At 41.4% G+C, this 24517-nt stretch overlaps 1 protein-coding gene across 8 annotated transcripts in view; it reads left to right on the forward strand.

The window, feature by feature from the left end:
* The window catches only part of SLX4 (SLX4 structure-specific endonuclease subunit), a 785402-nt gene that overhangs the window by 397706 nt on the left and 363179 nt on the right, over positions 1-24517 (forward strand). For all 8 annotated transcript variants that reach the window (XM_069646855.1, XM_069646858.1, XM_069646862.1 and 5 more), the window contains one exon: positions 7212-7309. In XM_069646855.1, the coding sequence (XP_069502956.1) occupies positions 7212-7309 (98 nt within the window). The remainder of the gene's footprint in view (positions 1-7211; positions 7310-24517) is intronic.

The following is a 24517-nucleotide window of genomic DNA, read 5'->3' on the forward strand; positions in this document are numbered from 1 at the left end:
ACTTGTGCCCTGCATGAACGAAGAGTTTTTGGAAGACCTCACAACTGTTTGTGAACTTTGGTCCTGTGAACCATGGGAAGGCCTTGTCCAAGGCTTCCATTTCAACGTGGCTCTCTGGCTGCATCACTCACTGTCATCGGTTGGCAAACTGACCACTGCCCGGCCGTCTGAGAGCCCACTCCATCAGACCGATCGCTGCGACGACGGCGTTCCTGTCTGGTGTGCCCCTGCTGGACATCGGCAGGGCTGCTACGTGGAGGTCCACGCACACCTTCATGAAGTTCTACTGCATTGACAGGGATTTCAGGGAGGAGTCCAGAGTCGGCCAAGCAGTGAAACACAACCTGTACGCTTGAGGTGAGCCTATTCCAGGGGTAAGATTTAATTACTCCTGTTGAGCTTTGCCACTTCCTGTGGTTGTGTAATGTTGTACTGCTATGTATTCGTTATTCATGATCCGGTGAATCCCTGCCAGACCCCATGCTGGAGAAGATTTAAGTTACTTGTAACTATTGTCCTCCAGCATGGGTCTGGCATGGATTCACATGCAAACCATCCCACCATCCCCTCTGCAGCTCTTCTTGGTCATACTGCCACTTTGCCACTTAACGTGCTTACCAAATCTGAAGATGGCTGCCAGAGGAGGGGCTTAGGGAGAGGACTGTCATTAAATGGGGGCAATATGACCCAGAGGACAGTGATTGGTTTAGAAGAGAAATACAGTTTTTAAGTGAAAGTTAAACAGTTTTTTCTGTTACAGAGGATTTCCAGTCTGACGACAGGGAATATTCATGAGCATGTGAATCCATGCCAGACCCATGCTGGAGAACAATAGTTACAGGTAAGTAACTTAAACCTTATATGTAGGGCTGCGTGTGCTTTGGTTTGTATCATTGATCTTCATTGCCCTTTGCCTCTTCCTCGTCCCATTATTGTTGTCACGAACCATATGGATCTTTTCCGTCCCAGGGGTCCCTACTTGCGATGGATAGCAAAAATTCATGGGGGTACTTGATTGGGTAGTAGAGGAAGGTTGATAATGAGAGGTGGAAGGGTCAAAGCGGTACCTCGTTCGCTCGGAATCATCACTGCTTTCAATGGGGTTTTACCTCCCCATGAGATACTCCCTATGAGTACCACCACCAGGGGTGATGGAAATAATGCATTTTGCTGCCCAACTTTTGAGAAAAATGGAAAGCTGCTGCTATACCCACCCTCCAACCCTGACCATACAAACACATGAACGCGCTTTCACATTCATGCCCAGACACGCACGCACGCACGCACGCACGCACGCGCACACACACTGTGATGCGTTAGGAAAGATTTTCTTTTTGCTGATTTCCTCTCATAGACTCCTAGGGCACACCCTTTCTTTTTGCATTGTTTGGGCTTCTGACCTGAGTTTTTGGAGAGAAGTAAAGATTTCTGCTTTACTTCTATTGTACTTTTGCTCATTCTTATGGAGAAACTGATCAGTCCCTAAGACAATGATTCTCATGAGTTGTCCGGTGCGGTAATAATGTGCCGGTATTAATGTATACTGGCATGTTACCGCACCAGCCAACTACAAGTTTGCCGGTGAGCTGGTGCAATGACCTCCAGCTAAGAGCCACCTTACTGGCAAAAATTGACAATGGGACTCCATGGAATGGAAATTTACAGCGGTTAGCGCCACTCATAATCCGGTGGACATTCCACTGTACCGCGTGGCAGTATCGGTAAACCTGTTTGCCAGTATGCAGGCAGATTTACCATTCCGCCAGAATACCAGCAAGTTTGTAATGAGCCCCCAGCAGTACCGAGTCTCTTTGTGAATTTCTTGTATTGTTAAAATGCCCACATCATGTTAAAGTGCACATAGGATACTTTGCATTCTTAGAACTTTTTCTGTAATGGCTTTTTGGTTACTTTTATTGTATGCTGAGTATTAGGTGGTGGCAGCGGATAGTTTTTGACTGTGTATTTGTATTTTTACTTGTGCACTTTGCAATTACTGCAAATGGCTACAAAAAACTAGCACTCTAAGAGGACCATGCCACAAGGTTTTTGCTTCTTCTTTTGCCATACTGTTTGGCTTCTTCCTGCCTTCTCGGGTCAGGTAATGCCATACATGAAAGGTCCTTTCCCTGTTAAAGCTGCTGCTTTTGCGGGCAAATGGGCGGTTTGTGTGTGAGCTGTATGTGGGGACTAGGACTGTGTGGTCCAAGTACACATCATGGCAACTTAGTGTCCACTGCCTCTCCTGAACCTGCAGCATCAGTTCCATCCCTCTAACACAGGTCAGATCTGACACCGCAGGGTCCCTTTTTTGTTTTTTTGTTTTTTTGGCCCCCGCCTCCAATTTTCAGGATGCTGGGGACACCCCCGCAAACCCCTAAGGCCAAAAATACCAAACATGGGGGGCTATGGGGAGGGGAGACATGTTCGGTATTTAAAAACCCAATTTTGTTGATTCAAATTGATCGATTGCTACTGGCGAATTCGGTCAAATGTTCATATTGGGTAATACCTCTCAGAAGACCTTCATTACTGCTTCAACCCTTAAACCAGTGGGAAAAAACAGTCTCAACCCCTGCTCGAGGATTCACACCTTGGAAGTGTCCCTCGACCGCCCGGTGGACTGACCATCTCCCTTTTGGGCTACCTCGCTGCAGCCTCTGCATTTCCGTGCAGAGCCTTGGGGCTTGTAAGAGCTTCAGCTTATGCCATACATCGCTTGTCCTCGAATTTTCAGCCATTTTACCACAAGGGAAGCTGTACTGGAGCTGCTTTGGTTTTCACAGCTGGAAGATCGCATTCCGCCATACGACCGTTGCGACCTCTCTGCTGGAACAATCTTGCTGCAATTTCGCAGGGATCGAAATTGGGATTTGTTGACAAGGAGCAAAAAACAGCTCCTGGGTATCGGGCATAACCAGTTAGGCAGGAGCTATCTCTGGGGAGCCATTACAGAGTGTGCAACAAATCTAACTTTGTGCAAGATGCAAACTCTAACTTTTTGTCCATTTCATGTAATCCAATATGCACTAAATGTCCCTTAAGTGTGTTCTTTACCGTCCTGTATATATATTCCATGCATAAATAGTTAAAATCACATCGCTATATGTGTATGGCACCTCTTGCCCCAGGAGTCAAAAGTAGCTTCTGGTAGGTGTTGGTTTCAAGCTAACCAGGCTTCCCTTGGCTATAACGAGGAGCTAAATAGCTCCCAGCAATTTTGAACCCTGATACCGTGAGGTATGCTGAAGGGTCTGCATTGCCAAAGGCTGTATCTTTTCTTCATTTTGTTGACTTGCTCAAGAAGTTGCCTGGAACCTTCTGGTGAGAATCGCAAACAGCTCCATACATGAAAAGTAACCTCTGCACATGCGACGCCTGGACGTCCCTCACACAATCCAAGACACGATGATTGAAGTCCCAGCAAATTTTGGAAGACCTGCAGTGTCACCTGGAAAAATTGTAGTCGGAGGGAGGGGCGGGGAGGATGCGAGTTGGTGGGTAATTGAACATACTTGTTTCTGTCCCTACCTGTCTCCCATGGGTTAATATAGGATGTGGAGTGCTTGTCCCTAAACTACCTCTGACCTGTCCTTTGGTTTTCGAACCTGAGCTAAGGATCCTTTCTTAGGACTTACCTTGGGAAGAGGATAGAGTGGGGTACTTACCTGACTTGAAGTAAATGCCTTACTTTAAAAAACTTTCAAACCACCACCAAAGCCCACTGCATCAGTTCTGAATTACCTTCCCTGAAGAAATCATAGTTGGAAATTGTGACTTTTTGTGCACAAGGCCCCATGTGTTTACTCACCTGTTGAAATCTGGTATTTAATGCATATGCAATCTTATTTCTAAGGGTGAATGTTAATATATATTTTTTATTTATTATGATGTGTGATATATGGGTTTCGATTACATTACTTGTGATTTCCTACAAAATAATTGTATTTTTATATACTTACTAACTTGAACTATTTGTGGTGTTCTGTGCACTCATTGTAGCCCTAGACGACTCTTGCACTTTTTCTGAGACTATGCCTTGACTGCTCTTCCACTGTACCTTGATTGGGTTTTGGCCATCATCGCTGTGTCTTCGCTGTTAACCATTGGGTGGCCTCCAAAACCCTCTCCACAGCAGCTTGTTTTAAAAATCCATCTCTGCACTTGCTGTGCAGCTGCAACAGCTAGGCACCCTGAGATGCATACCACCATGAATCCCACAATGAAAGGAGTCCCCCAGGACACAATGGAAGTGGGCGGCAACGAAGATCACCAAACTCAGGAGGCAGCAGGTCACTCACACGGCGAGAACAAAAAACTGCTCCTCGGAGAGAAGCAACTGCAGGAGAACTGTTGTTCCACAAGCTGAGACTATCAGATGGCTACTGATGCACATCATGTGCCCTGGATGAAACGATCACCGCACAGTATAGTCACCATGAATGACCAGAGGGAATGATATGGGGATATCTTTTTTAATATGGTAACGCTATATATTGTGTTTTTTTTTGGTTAATATTTAATAATCTATGATGATTTTGGAAAGTTGTATGATTAGTTTTCATAGTCTGATAAGAGATTGCCTATATAATGTTAAGGGTTTTTAAATTATGAAAATGATGACATTTTCCACATTATTTTGTACCCACCTGAAGATGTTCCAGGGGGGCGGAAACTTGATTTGAGAAGGTGTGGTCACCCAAAAATTGAATGAATCTATAAAATAAAGTTTAAAAAAATGTGAAGTTATATTGAAAGTGTGGCCATCATTAGTTATGTTAAATACCATCTCACATTTAAAAAAAAAACATAGCAGACTGTTTGTCTACTGGATATTTCTTCTCTTTACCGGGACTTGGCTGGAGGCAATGCTGGAAGATTTCAACTGGCGTTGCCTGGTCTACAGTATGCTTCAGCTCTTTATGGTATTCTTGCCTCCAGTGACAATCGGAGGAATAACTACAGGAATCCTTCTTTTATAATGAATTCCAGTCAGCGTCACCCCTAGCCTGCCAATGAAAAGGATCTGTACCATTCAAACTGGCAAGGGCTGTCCATTCAAAGATCACCTCTTTCTCCACATCTACCCAGTAGAAGAGATAACCCTGGCCAGATTATGGATTGGGTCCTGACAGTTCCAACCCCTACATCGGGCTAGATGCTCATACTGCTGCTTGCCCTGGAAAGCCGAGGCTATCCCTTGATATCCCCCAACAATTGCCTTACTCTAGCCAGAGCACTTATACAATCCAAACTGGATTATTGCAACAGCCTGTATGTAGGTGCCAATAAAACGGTTGTCAATAAATTGCAAGTTCTACAAAACAATGCACTCCGTGCCGCCCTTAATATTCCCAGAAGAGAACATATCTCAGCCACAAGAATCACATGCAAATGGCTCTCCATCCAACAAAAAATAGACCTAAAAACTATCTGCCTCACCTACAAAGCTCTTAACCACCTGGCCCCACCTTATTTAACCGATAAATTCACCTTAAAACAGAATATTAGAACCACCAGATCCTCTGATACACTACAACTGACAGTGCCCAAATACTCCCTTAAAAGAGCCGGTGGATCCAGCTTCCCAGTTCTAGCCTCACAATTATGGAACACTATTCAATTGGACATCAAATCTACCCCTACATTTCAACCTTTCAGAACTAAGAACATCACCTGGTTACTCAACAAATAACTAGCACTGTATGTATGTATCCGCTACGATGTTACTAATTCTACTATAACTGCTTTCATAACTGCTTTTGTAACTATACATATGCTGCACAAATGTACAAATGTTCCTACCTATGCCTGTAACCTGATGCTTAAGCGCCCATATACCTCTGGGTCAGGAGCGCTATACAAAATAAATAAACAAACAAACAGGGAAAGGTCTTTCCATGTGTGGCATTTGCTGACTTGAGAGGGCAGGAAGAAGTCCAAACGACAAGATGGCCAAACTACTGGTGAAAAACGAGAGGCACAGCCATTATGAGTACATGGTACACATTGTGAGCGTAACACAAATGTTACTAAAAGAAAAATGAAAAGGGAGACAAAGTACCCTTACCACGCCTCACTTTAAGGTGATGTGTACAGTTCAAAAACAAGAGGAATTTTGTAAAAGTAGACCGGGTCCTACTGCACTGGTAACTGTACAGACTAACGAGTGCCTCCAAAATGGATGAGCCTTTTAAGGAAAATAAAGCAAAAAGGCTTTACCTACCTCCAAAAATTGAGGGAAAGCTGCAAAAGAAAATCTTTCCTAACACGGGCCTTTGCACGCTATTTTATTTATTTTCTAATCATACCAGTAGACCATGAATGACTTAAAGGGCATCTAAGATTTAGTGTCTGGGCTGGTGTGGGAGAGAGAGAGAAAGGTGAGGGGAGCTAAAAGAGAAACAATGTGATCTTTTGGCTGAAGTTCATTGGGTGGTTAACAACTTTGAACCTCTTCTGTGAACACTTGCTTTGTGGGCACCCTAAAACATTTTGGCAACTCTGTTCTTTTGGAACACACTTTTCCAGATCTGCTGGCACTGTAGCCAATTCCCAACCAGAATAAAAAAGAGCTAAGAGTACCAGAGTCACCATGAAGGCAATTGTTTTGTTTACTGTTGTTTTATCGAAATAAATTACTATTTGGTAAGGTACTTCATTGTAGGTTACTTTGCAGCAGTACAATAGGTAGATATATGTAGAGGGGTAGAGGGTATAGTGGGGTGGGAAAGGATAGGGATGGGGAGCTGGAAAGAGGGTTGTGGAGGTAGCCTTTCATTAAAAGAAAAAAAAAAATTATGAAAACTTACCATCTAGTCATTTATTTTGATGAATCTCGGTGGTAACCGCATTGCTAGCAACCACATCGCTCCACTATGAGGAAAAGATTGGAAGTATTTTAATGCTCTTATGCACTTTTAATAAGGGATACAGTGTGTTCTTAGGGAACAACGTTGAATGGTAACATCAAAATAGTCATTATTTGTGCGGTTTGCAATGATGTTATACCTGGTAACACCACCAAAATTCACAGATGGTTTCAAGTGTGCCCATTACAACTGTCATCTTCCCTCGGGCAAGACCTACTGGAACATTGGGTACTACTTCTGACGGAGGTGTAGGTTTGCAAATGAAGACCAGGGAAAACTTACAATGTAAGATTAAGAGAAGTTGGTGAAATCATCACATGTCATCCCTTCTCTCTTTAGGGCAAGAATCTTTGACCAGTGAAATTGCACCCAGTGGCTTTGTTCCAACGCCCAAGGGGAACAAGAAGCGAAGGCAGCACAGCTACCATCACAGCTCAGTAAGTTCCCTTGTTCTTGCTTACAAAACAACCAATGGAGGGATGTGTGTTGTTGTGTGAGGATGGTGTTGATAATTGTGTTTTAGTTTGACCAAAATATATTGCTGTCTTGTATCTTTACAAGAGCTCACGTCCCTCCTAAGGACTTGTCATCCATAAGTAAAGAAATGTCAAAAGGTTAATGAAGTCTGGTGCCGGTGCCAGTTGATCTGTATCATGTAGAGTTGATCTTTTTTATATTATCCTGCAGTGACAGTAAGCTTTTTCTGAAAATCATTAGACTGAATCACACTCAAAATCAATCCGCAAAGTGAAACTGTGTACCCGTGCATCGTACTGCATACCTTCCGTTGCAAATAGATGAATGTGATTTGTACATTGTATTCTATGCCCTCCTATTTCTGTTTGTATCACATGTTATGCTGTTAAACACTCTGCTCTTGTGTTCGGATGTGGCTTTTGCGTTGTACCTCTGTACCACATCCAGCCATATTTCACAAGCTGTTTGTCCCTCTTCCTCTCACCTTGTCACTTATTTCATCTCATGCCTTCCCTCCCCGTTTCTCATAATTTACTACCCACCAAGACGACTACTCCATATGTTCCTATGCCCCATTATGCTGCGTTATATCTTGATTCAAGCAATGGATGATTTATTTCATCAGTTAGATCAAGAATCCGATTTTTCAAATCCCTGTTGACTGACAGAAAGACCCCTTCAACCTTATCCCTGTAGAAACATTTTCCAGAACCTTGGATTCTTTTACAGTTTCCCATGTTCCGAGCTGTTGACCAAGACATCTTGCTGGACATTAGTGTTGGACAGTGGTTGCTTCAATCGTGACAGTATATTTTACGGATATTTAGGTACTGCTCCAACTACAATTAAATCATGCATCTTATCCTTACACATTTGGGTGCATGTCCTAATCATAGAACGTCCTCTTTGAACCTCAAGGATAGTATTCATGCATGCTAATACATAATAATGTTTTTGTCATAGGCTACTTCAACTGGGTTTAACCCTATGTGACAGGTGTACTGTTGCATTTTGTCTGTGTTGTACTTTTTATTCAGCTGGTGGGCTGAGACCATAGTACAGTGATTAACTGTTGTGGTGTGTTAGAGCTCCTCCTCATCCTTTAAGTGGGAGCCGAGCTACAGGGACTGCAAATTTCTGGCCGCTACCCGATGTGCCTCGCAGAAGGTGGATGGAGCCGTTCACCTGGGTTTATCATTCCCTCTCAAACATGGTTTGAAACATTTCACTTTAGGATTGCTACAACTGCGAACTTCACAAGAGGATTACAAATCCCAGCAACTTTTTCTCTGACTGGCACAGTTTGTGGAGCGGAGGTAATAGCGAACAGCGAGCATTCATCCGTACCAACTTTCTTGCATATCAAGGGAGATGGCAGAGTACTGAACTCCCGTGGACCACGCGGCTAGGTAGGTACACTGCACCTGCTCATCCAGTGGGTGCATAGGAATGCTGCGGCGCCTCACACATGCACACAAGGAATTGTAAAATGGAGATGATGTCAAGAGGCACATTTAAAAGATGCGTAACCAGCAATAGAGGTGATTTACCTCCTACCAATACAAGAGTAGGACAAAAATAATTACATAAAGAACCGATTCTGAATCAGTGGAGATGGGGCCAATCAGAGGACTTGAGACAAGTTGCCCGAGAGAAAGACCAGCCCTGTGACGACTTGCAGACATGTCAACCACCTTGGGTGTATAGAAAGACCTGAAGGAAGCCATTAAAGGACGCAGTCCAGGAGCAAGCAGACATGCTATGCACTAGTGAAACGGGGAACCCACTACCTGGACCAAGGTAGCCTACCTGCCAGCCCACCATATAGCAGAGGTTCTGCCAGATACAAAGCAGAGACCATGCCAAAAGTTCCAGTGCAGGATAGGATGTGAATTACACGGCTGGAACCTGCTAAAAATGTGGAAGAAGTTGGAAGTGCCAGTGGACTGGACTTGCAATATGAGAAGGAGAGCGCCGTGGCAGGAGGGTACCGATATTGGCTGCCTGACAAGGACCATGATTGAAGGAGGAAGACCTACTCTATGCATCTAGAGGAGACAAAGGTGTGTGTGATTGTGTTTTGATGTGGGAGGAAGGTGCAAGTACCCAGGTGTATGCAAAGAACGAGCAATGTGAAGAAACCAAAAGACTGTGGAGAGGTCTGCTTTGCTGCTGTTTGAGATTGGGCAGAAACTGTAATTCAAACATCTCAGTGATTTTAACAATCCTAGAGTTGGAAGCCCAGTTATAGGAAGAGGAAGAAGGATTTGCAGCATTCAAATCTTGTTGGGTTCTCTGCTTGTTCGAATTTGCATTTGGACAGCTTTTTATGTTGCTGCACAAGATATTTTTAGACATTTTGGTTGTAATATTAAATTCTCAGAGAGCTGATGAATAGCCTTTTTCCAAGACAAACAACGCTCTCAGTGAGATTGAAAACTGATGTCGTAATCATTGACAAAAGTTTGATAATGTGTAAATCCCGAGCATCGGATGTTACAGGGGCTTAATTAAGCTCCCTGATGTAATTCCTTTCAGCTGGTTTACTTCTGGCCAAAAGGTACCATATTTGGATGAAAACATTTGTCTGCGTGTGTGTTTATGTTTTGGGCTTTCGAATCAGATCCTTTGCTACGTTTCATCGAGACAATGGGTCGACTAATTTTAACTTGAAGAACATCCTCCCTCTTTTTGGCCTCCTTAGACAGAGGTTCACTTAAATTGTTCCCTTGGTTTGCAGAAGTACTGGATTAATAGAACTATACAAGGAGTGGCTATTCGCTTAATGGTATCTTAAACATTTAAAAAGCCTTAGCATTTTTTAAACAAGCAGGTCTTTTGTGATCCCCTTGCCTACCATGAGTGAGGGCTAATAGTTTTATGCTTCACCATTTTGTGTGAAACCAATGCTTAAGTATATATACAGAAAAACAAAGAACAGTGTTAATATTAATTCTACAGAGAAAAAATATATTATAAAAATAAATGTTAGAACTACATCGAAAGTAGTGTAGTTCAATGGTAATAATGGCTTGGTAAAATGCCAGGAAAATACGCATTGTGCTATCAGCCTTAAGCTAACTGCATGCCCTCTCAAAATATGTATGATTAGACAGAGTGTTATAAAACCAGAGGCTGAAAGGTGCCAACAAATCTTAAATCCTGAGTCTCACTGGATAGCCCACTTATTCCAATGAGAACTAAAGACTGTCGGGTCCCTATTTCCCATTTCTACGACAGCAAAAATAAGCACTTTCACATTTTCCTTAGACATGAATAAGTTGAGGCAGCCTGGCAAATCAAAATTCCTTGAAGCCTCAAAGAAAAACATTTTACAGACTAGAAACAAGTCTTCTGCCATTGTGCCAGCTTGCCAAGCTAAGGTTTCGGCCTGACACCTTCTCAGGGGATTGGTGCCTGAGCCTCTTATCATGCTAAAACCCTTTTCCTCTCTAGTAGACCCATACTGCACTTGTAATTTTTAAATCTGTTCCGCCTGTACTTCAATGTGACAGTGTTTTGAACATCTTGGAATCTCTTCAGGAGGGACTGGTCGATCTTAACGGCACTTATTCCCATATCCCTTTGTGGAAAGAACATCAGAAGTTTCTGAGGTTTAAATTGTTAGGTTTAAATTATCAGTACAAATGTCCGATCTGAATGGGATCCTCTGGGTATTTACCAAGGTTCTTGCGTTTGCCGCTCATCTCGGCTTTGGGAGCGTGGGGATTCATTTGTACCCTAGCTAAATGACTGGCTGACCAGAGCTCCTTCCAGAGTCCTGCTTTTAGAGCTTGCTCAAGTAGTGTACCATACTCTTTCAGGCCAAGTACTACACTGGAGCAGAAAGTGTCACTTGTCTCTGGTGCAAAGTATTCATTACATTTTTTTTTTTTAACTCAAGGTTGCAAGGCAATAAGCAGGAAAGTTGTACCATACAACCTCATTTCAAGCAATAATCCCCCCACCCCCTCCCCACATGCAATAGTTCATAGTCACCAAAGTATATTGTTGCGAGACTGACCTACTGCTAGGGGCCGATTGAGGAAATCCAAACAAACATCAACACCTCACGAAGCCAGGACCCTTTAAGTTCCCAAAACTCCCCTCCCATCCTCTATATCGCAGATTGTCTGTTAGCCATTGCTCTCGCCACCCATCCCCAATACATTCTCCTCTCCCAGGGCACAGCGAGGGACCTCCACCGTCATGGTGCACCCTTCTCTATCTCCATTTAAGTCCAACCCTCACCCAATGATGTACTATGCATCGTCTTTGTGGTCCTCCCATTTGTGCAATAATGGACCCCATTTCTCTTGAAAGGACGGTGGACAGTCATTCACCATGGCGTTAGTTCACCAATGCCAGCTGAGTGCACAGTCGAGTGCTGTTGGCGAATGGGCTCTGACACAAAGGATTTTGAATAGTGAAGTCTTGTTTTTGCACAAAAGTTTTTTTTGCTGTTTTTACCTGGGATTACTTACGAACATTGTCACACCACTGAATGCCAAATTGTGCTAAATAGAGCTGGGTGCATGCACCAGCTGAGTGCACAGTCGAGTGCTATTGGGCGGATTAGGTGTGGCCGTTTACTGCTGGTTGTACAGGAATTTTCAGCTTTACGACCTGCTGAAACTTACAGAGCTTACTGGGGTAAGATTTAACTTGTGACCACTTGTGGCAGTCAATTGTACTATATCGTTAGGGAGAACGCATAGATTGGCAATGCCTGTGGTCAGTAATAAATATTGCCTGCGTAGCTCAATAAAGAAGACCTGTAAGCACTCGATAAATAAAGTAGCAGGAAATAAGGTTATTGAAAACAGAAAAAAAAACAATTGGGGAACATGGATACAAATTTGCAAACAATTGGGTCTGCAATGGCAGTGATTGAGTCGGTATGGGAGAAAAAGGGCCAACCGCTAATGGCTCAAGATGAAATAACTTATCTTAAGCCATTGTCCGCCCAAATACTGAAACCTAATCAACATGTGGTCAGCGAGGCCTTGATACATGCTGATGCTATTGAAGCGACCTCGCTATCTGAGCTGCATCCTTTTGCCAACAATTCCCTGCTCAAATGATGCCTCAATCTTAAGAGTGTTACTATTGAGATACGGCAAATGGCAATAATGACAATGTTGATAAAAATCAGGAAATAAATATTTCAATTGTACAACCCCTTTTTCTAATTTAGTACGCTCACCGCACTTGGCGAATATCGCTGCAAAGGCCTTTGCGTCTTCACTTATTAATTAAGACTCCTATTCTTCCACTGATGTATCCGACAAGGAGGATATTCTGGAGCCTGAGTATTTCAAAATATTAAAGTGACTGTTTACCCTGTGTAATTCACAACATAGAGAACAGCTATCCCCAAAAGAAGAGGTGGGTAAACCAGTGGACGCGGTATTACACAAGTCCACTCAAATTGACAGCATAAGAAAACCTGTGGATAATACGGAAAGTGCAATTGTGGTAGTAACAACCACATTTGAACCACATGCGGCTGAACAAAGTAGAGAAGACAATGTAATAACTGTGCTGGATGCTCCTATACGTGTGGTATCAACTATGAAGGGTCTGGTGGTTAGTAACCTAAATAAGACCAACCAATTTACAAGTAGGAGAAATAATATCAATAAAATTAAGAATAACAACAACAACAAAATGTGAGGAGGTCTTTGTCATTGACTGAGTTTGCCCCGACTAGATTTGTGTGTGTGGAGACTGATGATCATGTTTCTATTGTAGAAGAAGAGGTCCCAAAGAATATTAGAATAGGGTGAAAAAATCGAAAAATATTGAGGTATCAAATCAAGGATAATTTGAAAAAAATGGCTAACAGGTAAAACTTATAAAAAGGTGGAACGCATCAAAAGTGCTCCTGAAATATCAGAGGAGGGATTTTTGATATAGACAATCTGTCTTTTGAAGAGGTTAGTGTTGAATATGAAGAAGATAGGCAGGAAATGATTGCTTCTATTAGTATATGAGTTGCACCTAAAGAGCTTGGAGCAAGAGGTATCTGAAGCTCAGCAATGAGCTGATGTACAAAATCCAAATTGTTGACAAATATGCATCAACCGGTTGCCCTTTCTTGAATAGAAATAATGTGATTGAATTATTACGTCAAGTGCCTGACTTAAAAGTGATTAAAACAAGGGAGATTGTGCTTGTTGAGATCCCGTTAAGAGCAGGTGAACCAAATTGGTCCATAATTCATTTGGTCTCCCCAATCATATTGGAACTTATAATTTCATATGCCCATATGTTTGGAGAAATGGGCCACATATTCACAAGAGTGGACGAAAAACAAACTAAACCTGCTGCTCTTAAGAAAGTAAACAAAGCATGGAAAAGGGTAAAGAACCAGTGGTTGATATTGATATTTTCGCAAAATAAATTGTAGCTGGTCTTAGTAGCAATAGACAGAGTGTACACAATTATAATGGTTTGGAGGCACAGTACGCAAATTGTGATGAAGTTGATTGACAAGATAAGATGGAGTATATTAAATGAAGTATAATATCATGGAATACCAGAGGATTACACTAATTTGTCACAAAGGAAGGGAGGGGGGGACTGCTATTCTTTTAGAGGCAGACACATTCTTATTACAGGAAACATGTTTACTTAAAGATGTTGCCCTGGATGGATTTTCTGTTATATCTAGGAATGCCTCAGATGTCTAATGATGTGTGCGAAAAACCATTTGGTGTTGTCTGAATGTTGCCAAATAAGGAAATGTCAACATTATTTGGCAGCTATATTGTCAAATAGAGAAGAGGAAGATGACGAGGATATTCTTATAAATGTCTATAATCCTCCTAAAAACACTTATACAAACAAGATCTTAGAAGAACTGGAGAAATGATTGGATTGTTGGAGATCCACAGACCCGAACAGTCCTTTCTTGTTGGTGGGCGATAAAAATGATAAGAGATTTAAGAATAAGAGTAACATAGAAGTGAATTCTGATAGATTGTTTTTGAACACATGCAGTGTTCAAGGATCCTGTTACCAGGTATGGAGGATGTGAATGAATTGGATCCCTGGGTAACTTTCATTAATATACATTCTTTTAGCCAATTGTATGTATGTTTAATAAGGTCAACGTGTTGCATTATACCTAGTTTAGTGGTAAGAAATCCTCTTTGATTACATATTCTTCTCTGACCTATTGCTGGATGGTATGGGCCCACTGAATCTTACGCATACTGTAATTAGTGATCATGTTGTTCCGAAATTTCGAAATTGATTGGCAAACCAAAAATAAAGATAAGGACGTTATGATGGGCTCAGTTAAACTGAATGTATTGGTCTATTAATAACATAAATATGTTTGTGTTTTTTTCCGAAGATTTGGTCCTAATTTATGGGGAAAATGGTAGCATAAATGTAAGAGAATTTGACAATCTCTAAGCCTGCGAAGCAATATACATATGATCAATGTGATATGAAGAAGATCATTAAACATCTAAAAACGGTTTATAGGAACACAAAGCCTCTGACCATTCTAAAATGTGGGTAATACTCAGATCTATGCTAAATCACTGGGATGGATGTAAATTCAGGAATTTGTAAAATTAATATAATAAGGAAAATTGCTGTTTGGGCACAGAGATCAATGCAATAAAAGAAAGGGACTGGATTATGTATGTTAAACAAATGTATTATAGTCAAAGCCACTCTATTAATAAAGCATTCCTAAGATTGGACCAAACTAAGTGCATTGAAATGAACTTTCGTGTGCACCAGGCCCGGATGGAATACCTAATTTAGTTGGTGCAGAGTTGTTTCTGTAGTTTGCTGGAGTCTGCTGGGAGACTCTGTCCTCCCTTTGTACTGCTGTGCCGGCATCATTAAAAACTGTGCCATCCCACGGAGCGGCCGCAGAGTTGGTGCAGAGTTGTTTCTGCAGTCTGCTGGTAGAACCTGTCCTCCCTTTCTACCGCTGTGCCGGCATCATTAAAAACAGTGTCATCCTGCGGAGCGGCCACAGAGTTGGTGCAGAGTTGTTTCTGCAGTCTGCTGGAGTCTGCTGGAAGAGTCTGGCCTCCCTTTCTACTGCTGTGCCGGCATCATTAAAAACTGTGTCATCCCAGAGAGTGGCCGTGGAGTTGGTGCAAAGTTGTTTCTGCACTCTGCTGGAAGAGTCTGTCCTCCCTTTCTACTGCTGTGCCGGCATCATTAAAAACGGTGTCATCCCACGGAGCGCCGTAGAGTTGTTTCTGCAGTCTGCGCAGTCCACACTGACCGTGAAGACCCTGAACACAAGGACAACATAAGGTAGGAAGCACTGGTCCGTCATACTTTTGCCATTGTTCCTGCCCTAACTAGGGATCTTACCCCTACCCCCTGAGACTTGGTGTGCTTTTTTCAGACTGTCTAATTACGTTGTTTTTCGAGAGTGACTGCAGGTGTTTGCCTTGGAGCTCTCGAAAGGCAGGGGGACTGTTAAGTGTTCTCCAAGCTCTTGGGGTTCTCTGCACAGCACCTGTGGCTGCTTATTTTAAAGGAAACCATGGTGAGATTACTATGCAGCAAGACTCAGGTGGGCGATTCTAGTTGTCATCCAGTGGCTCCTCCAGCTGGCGTTACTGAAATTGCTGCCAATGCTGCGCTGCTTCCTATGTCCCCAGGATAATTGTTAAAGGGAGGCAGTTTAGGTGAACTTGAGGCTCATTCCTCATTAGTGCATGATTTGCAAGTAATTACCTATGGACACGTTCTGGCTTCTGAATCCTTTCTAGCCATCACAATCCTGTTGACTAATATGTCTGCACCCCCCCTGTGCATGGAAAAAATGATTCCTGAACCTGAAGCTGTGCGTTTTGATCTCACCCACTCTGAAATGTGGGATAAGTCCCCCATTCTTGATGAATCATTTTTGCGGTTATGTAACGACATGGAGGTCTCTAACCTATTGCGTGAAGAACGTTCTCGCAAAAATCCTGTAACGACTAAACCTATTGACCTATTTGAGGCCATCTCGACCCAGGAGGATTTCTCTAAAGAGAATTGTATCAACTTCAATCAATTTACGCCACAAAATATTGAAATGCGTAGACAATCCAACATTCTCTCGAGTGTTGATATGTTGGGCCATGCATCCATTTCAGCTCTTCATCTGGTCCTGGAATCGTTGCTTCGTCTACATGAAAATATTAATGACATTGTATCCTCAAATGATACTAAACTCAATGCAGTGGAGTCATATATTCTCAAATCTAATAAATTGTCTAATGAAGCCAATCTAGCCCAACCTGATTTTACGGTCCGCGAAGAAACTCTACACCCCGTTGGTGAGGGCGCCGCTCTTGCCGTTAATCCTATCAACACCAAACACTCCATCTGTACTGGTTGAGATTGCATTGCGACTAAGTGTTTCACCTGTCCTTTTTGATTCCCCTATGCCCGCTTCACCAAATTCTCAGGATACAATAAAGGGCAATCTAAGAGCTGAGGTGGAAGGCTGTCTGATCGAAGGGTGTCAATCCAATAAATCAACTAACAGAAAAAAACAATAAAAAGAGGAGAAAAACTAAAAACATGACAGCCACAAAGTCTAAACGCTCCACTTTAAAATGTCTACACCAGTTGCCTGCCAACAAAGGTATTATTGATTTGGGTTCACAGAATATATTGGCCAGTGAATTGAATGCTGCTGGTGATGGTTTGGTCAAATTTAAGGAAGGTACAGGCAGGTCTCACAAAGCAAATCACAGAGTAGTAAAGACTGTGGAAATAGGTACCGATCCATGTCCCTTAATTATTTTGGAAACAGGCAGAGACTGGATTGCACCTATCCAGCCTCATAATCTTGACACCCAGACATTCTCTACATTTTCCAGGGCACATCAAGTGAAAATTACATCTTTCCTTAAGCTTCCAAATGAGTCCAGTTTGGTGCCAAAAATCACCACTCAAGCAAGTGCGACTCATGTCGTGGGCCAACCTATTGCTGTGTCATCATCTATGGCCCAGATTGGGGATCCAATTTGGGAGTGGAAACGCAAAGATTCACCGGATCTTACCTTTAAAAACGCTGCAATGGGAGAGTAACATCAACCACAGTGAACATCCGTGGATGAATCACACCAAGATATTGGGGATCTTGCAACAGATTCCCCTTTTGCGAACGCTTAACTCGGATGACATTTACTTAATTTCCTTACCTTTGACAAACAATAATCGTATGATTGGCTATTTTCATTCTGAAATTGCTTCCACCATGGTGTGGAAACAAAGGAAAAATGTGCTATTCCTAGGTTTCAAAATTTTGTTGATCAAATTGAAAGAAGATGAAAAGGCATTTTTGTCTGTATTACTTCAGGACAGTTTTCAAAGGCCTGCAGTTATTCCGAATGGCAATTCTGCTTTATGTTCTTTGACCCCTAATGTCAGTCAACAAGATTGGTCTTGGGTTGAGTTGGCACTAAGATCATTGTTAGGGCTCCAAGAAGCACCAACTAAACCCTAACCCTCGCATGATTAAGGCTTTATCATGGAATGTGTGTGGCTGGGCGAACTTTTACTGTTCCTTTTGTACCTCTGCTAGTTTGAGGGATTGTAATATTTTCATGTTACAGGAGACCATGTTGACCAGTCACTGTGATCTGCAGGGATACCATACCTACTCTAGCTTGGCGGTTAATGCTGAACGGGGCAGGCCTAGTGGGGGTCTGTTCATTGCAATCGATAATTCTCTTAAACTCAGATTAGAGTTGATCTATTCAGATTATTCCCTTTTGGCAGTTGCTATTTCAACTAGCTGCTCCAACATCAAGCTACTTCTGGTTAAAATGTACTGCAACCCTGCTAGACAATCCATGAAATCTTTACATTCAGGATTATCTCTGCTCTTTCCAAGTTGGCTTGTTGCGTAGCTCACTCACTCGATTATAGTGGGGGGTGAATTCAACTCCAATTGGTACGAGGGCAGTGTACTCAATTCCACTAAGGCAGTCTTTGATTCCTCACATAACAATTGTTTGAGAGGTCGTGACTGGGATATGTTTAGGACTAGTTGGGAACTATCTCTGCTGTACTATTTACCTTTAGATGAGCTTCCTATGTACACATGACATGGGGGTTCCCAACACTCTTAGATTGATTTCATCTATATATCCACCAGGGTTAAACTATCCTCAGGTTCTTGTAGTGCAGAAAACCATCTGACTTTGGTCATTAAGGTGAGTCTACCTCATAGTGCACATGATTCCTTCCTACCTGCCGTCTTCATCTCCTTGGAGGGAGGTGGTAAGAGATTCAGATGCGACAAGTCAGATGCGACAGATTGTCATAAGTTAATCTGTTCTATGTTTGAAGTGACTGACGCGATGGGCTGGGGTAAGGTATCTACTACTACTAATGTAGATTAGCTGTATGATTTCTCCAGGCTTGTTGGTGTTTGCATGCAACGCATTAGTGATACTCAAAAAGTCTATCATACCCATCATTTCGATCCTTTGATCGCTAAGTCTAAACGGGCACTTAGAAGCTCTTTGAAACATCTTGCCTCAAATGGTTTAAGCGTGACTGATTGTCTAAAGGCCAAAAGATTACTCCGTCAATGGCATAGAAACTTATGCAAATCACAGAAAATTGTACTCCAAACTAAGGTTAACCAGGCTATGTTACATCATATTACTCATGCTAACGCCAAACAGTTCTTGGGGCATCATTAATAATACTACAGGAGGCAGCACCCTGGAGCTTTGCACTAGACAACTGCTTTATCAAGGTGGTTGATAAAGTAAAAACACTTGGCACAGTACTTGAGGCTTCCCTAAATTCTGATGCCCACGTCAATAATGTTGTTCAAAACGCCTATCACCACCTTAGAATCATGAGGCAAATAAACTCACTATTATCAAGAAAAAACAGTGAAACCCTAGTCAAAGCCATAATAATGCCTCGCCTGGATTATTGTAACGCCCTACTCTGTGGAACCAGTAAAAAAACATCCAGAAGCTATAAATAATTCAGAATGATGCTGTCTGGATAATATACAATGCTTCCAAGAAAGAGCACATCTCTAATTGAAGGAGGGCGCTTCACTGGCTGCCTTTGGAAAAGAGATTCCAATTTAAAATACTAACTTTAACTCACAAGTGTGTACATGGAAAGGCATCGGACTACCTGAAGCATTCCGTGGCACGATACATACCAAACAGGATCCTGCGATCAGGCTCACCACACCTTCTTACTGTACCTCATGCCAAACGGGGTCAAGTGGAAAAGGTAGATGTTTCCCTCTCAGAGCAGCGTATGTATGGAATAACCTTTCTATATCTATGCGCTCTGAAGAAAGTTATACCATTTTTCAAAAAATTCTAAAAACGACTGTATAAATTCTGTTGATTCTGTGTGTCTCGTCTATTTACATGTTTGTCCATTTATGCGCCGCGATGCCAGCGGGCTATGGTGCATTAGAAATAAACGAATAAAATAAATAAGAATGAATCTCCAATTGCAGAGGATAGGTGGGTTGACTTTTGTATGGCTAGGTATTCTCAACAGGGACCCAAGATTTATATCTATGATCCCATTTTAGGTCGCTCCATAGTTGGTAAGTGCCCCTTGGATACTGAGGACATTGAGTGAGCAATTAATAGATTGAAATCGTCTAGAGCACGTGGCCCTGATCTGATGAGATTCCACTTTGTGTTATCAAAGAGGCTTCCCAACTCTGGATCCCCTATCTTAAGGTACTATTTGATCACATATTCTCAACTCAAACAATTCCTCAGTCATGGTCTCAATTTATTGTTAATCCAGAGTATAGAAAGAGCGATCCCACAGCACCAGTCAATTACAGGCCAATTGCGCTCACTGATCTAGAAGTAAAGTCTTTTGCATTCTACTTCTTAGAGATCTCAACTTCTAGCTCGGTCACCTATCTTGTCTAGGTATCAGGTAGGCTTTAGGCAAAGTATGGGTACCGCCCTTAATGCTACTATTATGGCGCATCTTCTACACAATGTGAAAATCCATGGCACAGGCCCTATCTCTATGGCATCTTTGGACATGTCTGTAGCCTTCAACTGTGTATTGCGTGAACTTCTTCAGGCAAAATTGATCAAGTTTGGAGTTCCTCCGAATATGGTTCAACGTATTGCCCTACTTCATAAAAACACCATGATCATAATTTGCCTAACCAGCGAAGGTGCCCTCTCTTGACCTACTCCAACTCTACTGGGTGTCAAACAAGGGTGCACTCTGGCCCCCACTCTCTTTAATCTATATTTGATTGATATCGAAAGGTTGTGGTATAGGAGTGATATTTATCCTACCAGGATGGGTAGTCTTAGACTTCATTGGCCCACATTTGTGGATGATCTTATTCTTTTTTTTTTAAAATTTTTTTTTTTTTATTGTTACAGTTGATAAATCAACTTTTCAATAATACATCCGTAAAAAACCATCAAAATTTTGATTTAACAATTAATAACAAAAAAATAAAACAAGAAAATACATATTCATTCACTAACGAATTACCTAACATCATCTTCTAGCTAAAAGGTTACAAATAAGAAACCACATAAACATACTAAAATGAAACATCACTTTGTTTCTTCAGCCAACCATTGGCAGGATTTTTAAGTGGATAAAAAATGAATTCATCTGTAAATACACTCAGTGACCATCATCCGCCTCCGCACAATTATTCACATCTGTTAATTTCAGGGCAAGTAAAAAGTTAACTACTGCAATTCTTACTTTTGTTAACCTTGTGTTATATATATATACCACCACAATGATTCTTTTGTTAGCAATTTGTAACCTTCAAAGTGTGGTTTAAAAAACCTAATTCTTCTACCAATAACGGACAAGTCACAACTAAATGATGTAATGTTTCCTTCATTTCATTGTTCTTACAAAATCTACAAAAATTCATTTTCCTAGGTATTAACTTCCTTTTCGCCAAGATTTCTCTAGTATGCCAAATGTTTAATCTGTATCTCAAGAACATATTCCTGTATTTGGATCCAGGGAATTTTAATAAATAAGACTCAGTCGTTCTTAACTTTTTTATCTCTACCTTGAATTCAGATCCATGTTTACTGTTTACACATTTATCATAAGTGTTGCACCAATCCCATATCATGATTTTCTTTTTGGCTTTCATTGGATTATTCATTAACATATCATCAGACACATCTGCATTTACTAAGAAATCCTGAACCTTGTCCCTCCATTTGGCCATAGCCAAATGATTAGTTGTCATTATATATGTCGAAAGTATCTGCATAATTGAATTCACTTATATGCAGCATAACTTCCACATATACATTGTGTAAAGTGAAGTCAAACCCATCTCATAGCGCACTAAACAGATTGAAACTGATTTTGGTAGTTTCAAAATTGATTTCCAAAAAGCACCCTCCAGTATGGACCAATAAGATTCATCTCTCCAAGATCTCGTTTCTGCACCATATATCACTGTTGGGATAGCTTTCTGACAGTAGAAAATGAGTATTGGCTTCAAAGAAAACATTCCATATTTATGATTCAACAAGGAGGCCTGAGCAGTGGCGGTCTTCATTTTCCCTCGTATTTCATTATAATATGGTGTGTCAGATTCAAAAGCGTTCATATTAAGTCCTAAGTACTTGTATTCGGTCACATTTTCAAGGCGTTGTGACTGCAAGTACCAGGACAAACATACCTCTTTTTTATTGCATCTCATGCCAATCTTCATGGTCTTTGATTTCGACAGATTTACGCTCAATTCATTATTTTCCACATATTTACCCAACACATTCAGCAGCCCCTGCAACCCCCTCGCTGTTTTAGCTAGCAAAACTAAGTCGTCAGCATAAAACAGCCATGGGATTGCAGCTGTCATCAACCGTGGTGCATCCGAGACAACACTCCTAAATTAATCCGCTAGATCTGCTATATAGAAGTTAAACAGCGAGGAAGCCATTCGGCAACCCTGCTTCAACCCTCTATAAGTATGTATACAACGGGTTAAAGCACCATCCAATGTTATTCTGACCTGTATCGAAGTATTTGTATGAAATTCCTGAATCCAGAATTTCAAATGTTCAGGGCAGTTTTTATTGGTCAATTTCTGAAACAATAGCTGTCTGGATACCGAATCAAACGCGGTTTCCAGATCTATAAAGGCCATGTATAATTTTTGTTTTACCTGTAATTCGTGTTTTTTAATGGCATGAATTACCTGTAAATTAACCGCGGTTCCTAACCCTGGTCGAAAGCCCGTCTGGAAGGGGTCATTAATTGCATATTCGTCCGTCCATTGGTTAAATTCATCCAATAAAAATCTAGCGAATAACTTCCCTGGTGCATCTAACAGAGCCACTGGTCTATAGTTCCTAGGGTCCGTCCTATCCCCCTTTTTATAAATGGGAACTATGATCGATTTTTGCCACGATTTCAGAAGGATTTTTGTATATATTATTTGGTCAAATAATACTCGCAAAATAGCGGCCCATGCCTGTGGATGTTCTCGAAGCATTGAAGTGGAGAGTCCATCCGGGCCAATTGCTCTAGATGAGCTTAACTTCTTAATATAATATACAATATCTTCCTCCGTGATTTTTAACTGAGTTATTTCCTTAACAATTGGACCTGAAGGTCTGTTAGCCCATACAGCACTTGCATATAAGGATGAATAATAATCAGTCCATACCTCCTCTGGTACCGCATTTACTTGAACAATCGATTGAGCAGGTACATATATATTTTTTATTAATCCCCAAATTAAAGCAGAATTTTTTGAAGCCAGAGAGTGTAACATAATTTTCGCATCTCTTAAAATCATATGGGCTCTATATTCCTTAAGCCAGTTTTTATAAGAGTTTTTCAGTTTATTAGTTGCTTTTTTCCATTCCAATGTGCTACATTCAGGCAGATTACGGATCTCCTTTTTTAGTCTTCTTTTCCTCAGTCGCACCTCATTATCATTTTCATGCCGATTAATTGTTTGGTTAATTAAACCTACTTGACCTTTTTTTTGCTTGAACAAATGCAATATAGCTACATAGTTACCATCTATTCTACATTTGGCTCAAGAATGTCTTTTGGGTATGATATTGCCTTTAGAAGCTGTGACAGCATAGGGGAGGTCCATCTAAACCGGTTCCCCCTTGCAGACATCACCAAGGAATTTGTATATATTTGTTTTTGATTCTCACATTCATCATCACTAATCCACTCCCATTCCAAAGCCAATAAACTATGATCACTCTGTATAAGTTCAGATATATCCAATGCAGTTAGGAGATTAAACATTTGATTGTCTACGAATATATAGTCAATTCGTGATGTTAACTTGCCTCTGTGCCATGTATGCTTAGGCGGGATGTCTCCATTAATGGCACCGTTCACCATATGCAAACCTCTGTCTCTCATCAACCCATTCCATTGTTTTGCTATAGCTGTTAATTTCGCCTGTTCACCCTCCATACAATTCATATTCAAATCACCAGCTACAACAATATGTTTTATCGACACATCTTTAGCTATCAAGTCTAGACAATGTCCCATATCCTTTAAAAATGTATTTTCTTTTATGTCCAGATGATTCCAGTATAAATTTACACAAGCAATAACTTTAGTATTGCATGTGATCTTAACTAATTGAATATGCTTGTTTGGAGAGTACCACGGCGATAGCTTCCACCCATTACCCGTTTTTACTATCACCATTAAACCTCCCTTAGGCCTACCTCTGCTTTTGGTGGTTGCAGCTATCAGTTCTATTTGATGATTTTCCCAGGCCGGTGCAGATTCCAACCAAACTTCTTGCAGTAAGAGTATGTCATAAAGCTCCAACTGAGCTTTTGAAGAGGAAGTTAAATGTGCATTTCCTCGTGTGTTCCATGACGCCACTCTAACCACCTGTTTTGGTGTTTTATGTTCTAGCTATCAGCTCTCCATCATTGCAGTTGTGGCAGGAAAACTTACAGCACGAGGTCTTTCGGCATGCATGGTAGAATAAGAGATCGACATAGGATTTTGATCCCATGATTTATTTCCAGATGTTCTGAATATTTTTGGTTGATGTAGCTCAATTTTTTGACTTTTCTCTGCCAAATTAAGCAACATAAAACCCATGTGATAGATTTCCATTCGTTCTTGCCATATAGCCTCCTTTACCACATTCAAAGACATCCATATCTTTACCACTG

This window comes from Ambystoma mexicanum, chromosome 2q, assembly GCF_040938575.1.
Source record: "Ambystoma mexicanum isolate Mex_15411 chromosome 2q, UKY_AmexF1_1, whole genome shotgun sequence".
Classification (NCBI taxonomy): domain Eukaryota; kingdom Metazoa; phylum Chordata; class Amphibia; order Caudata; family Ambystomatidae; genus Ambystoma; species Ambystoma mexicanum.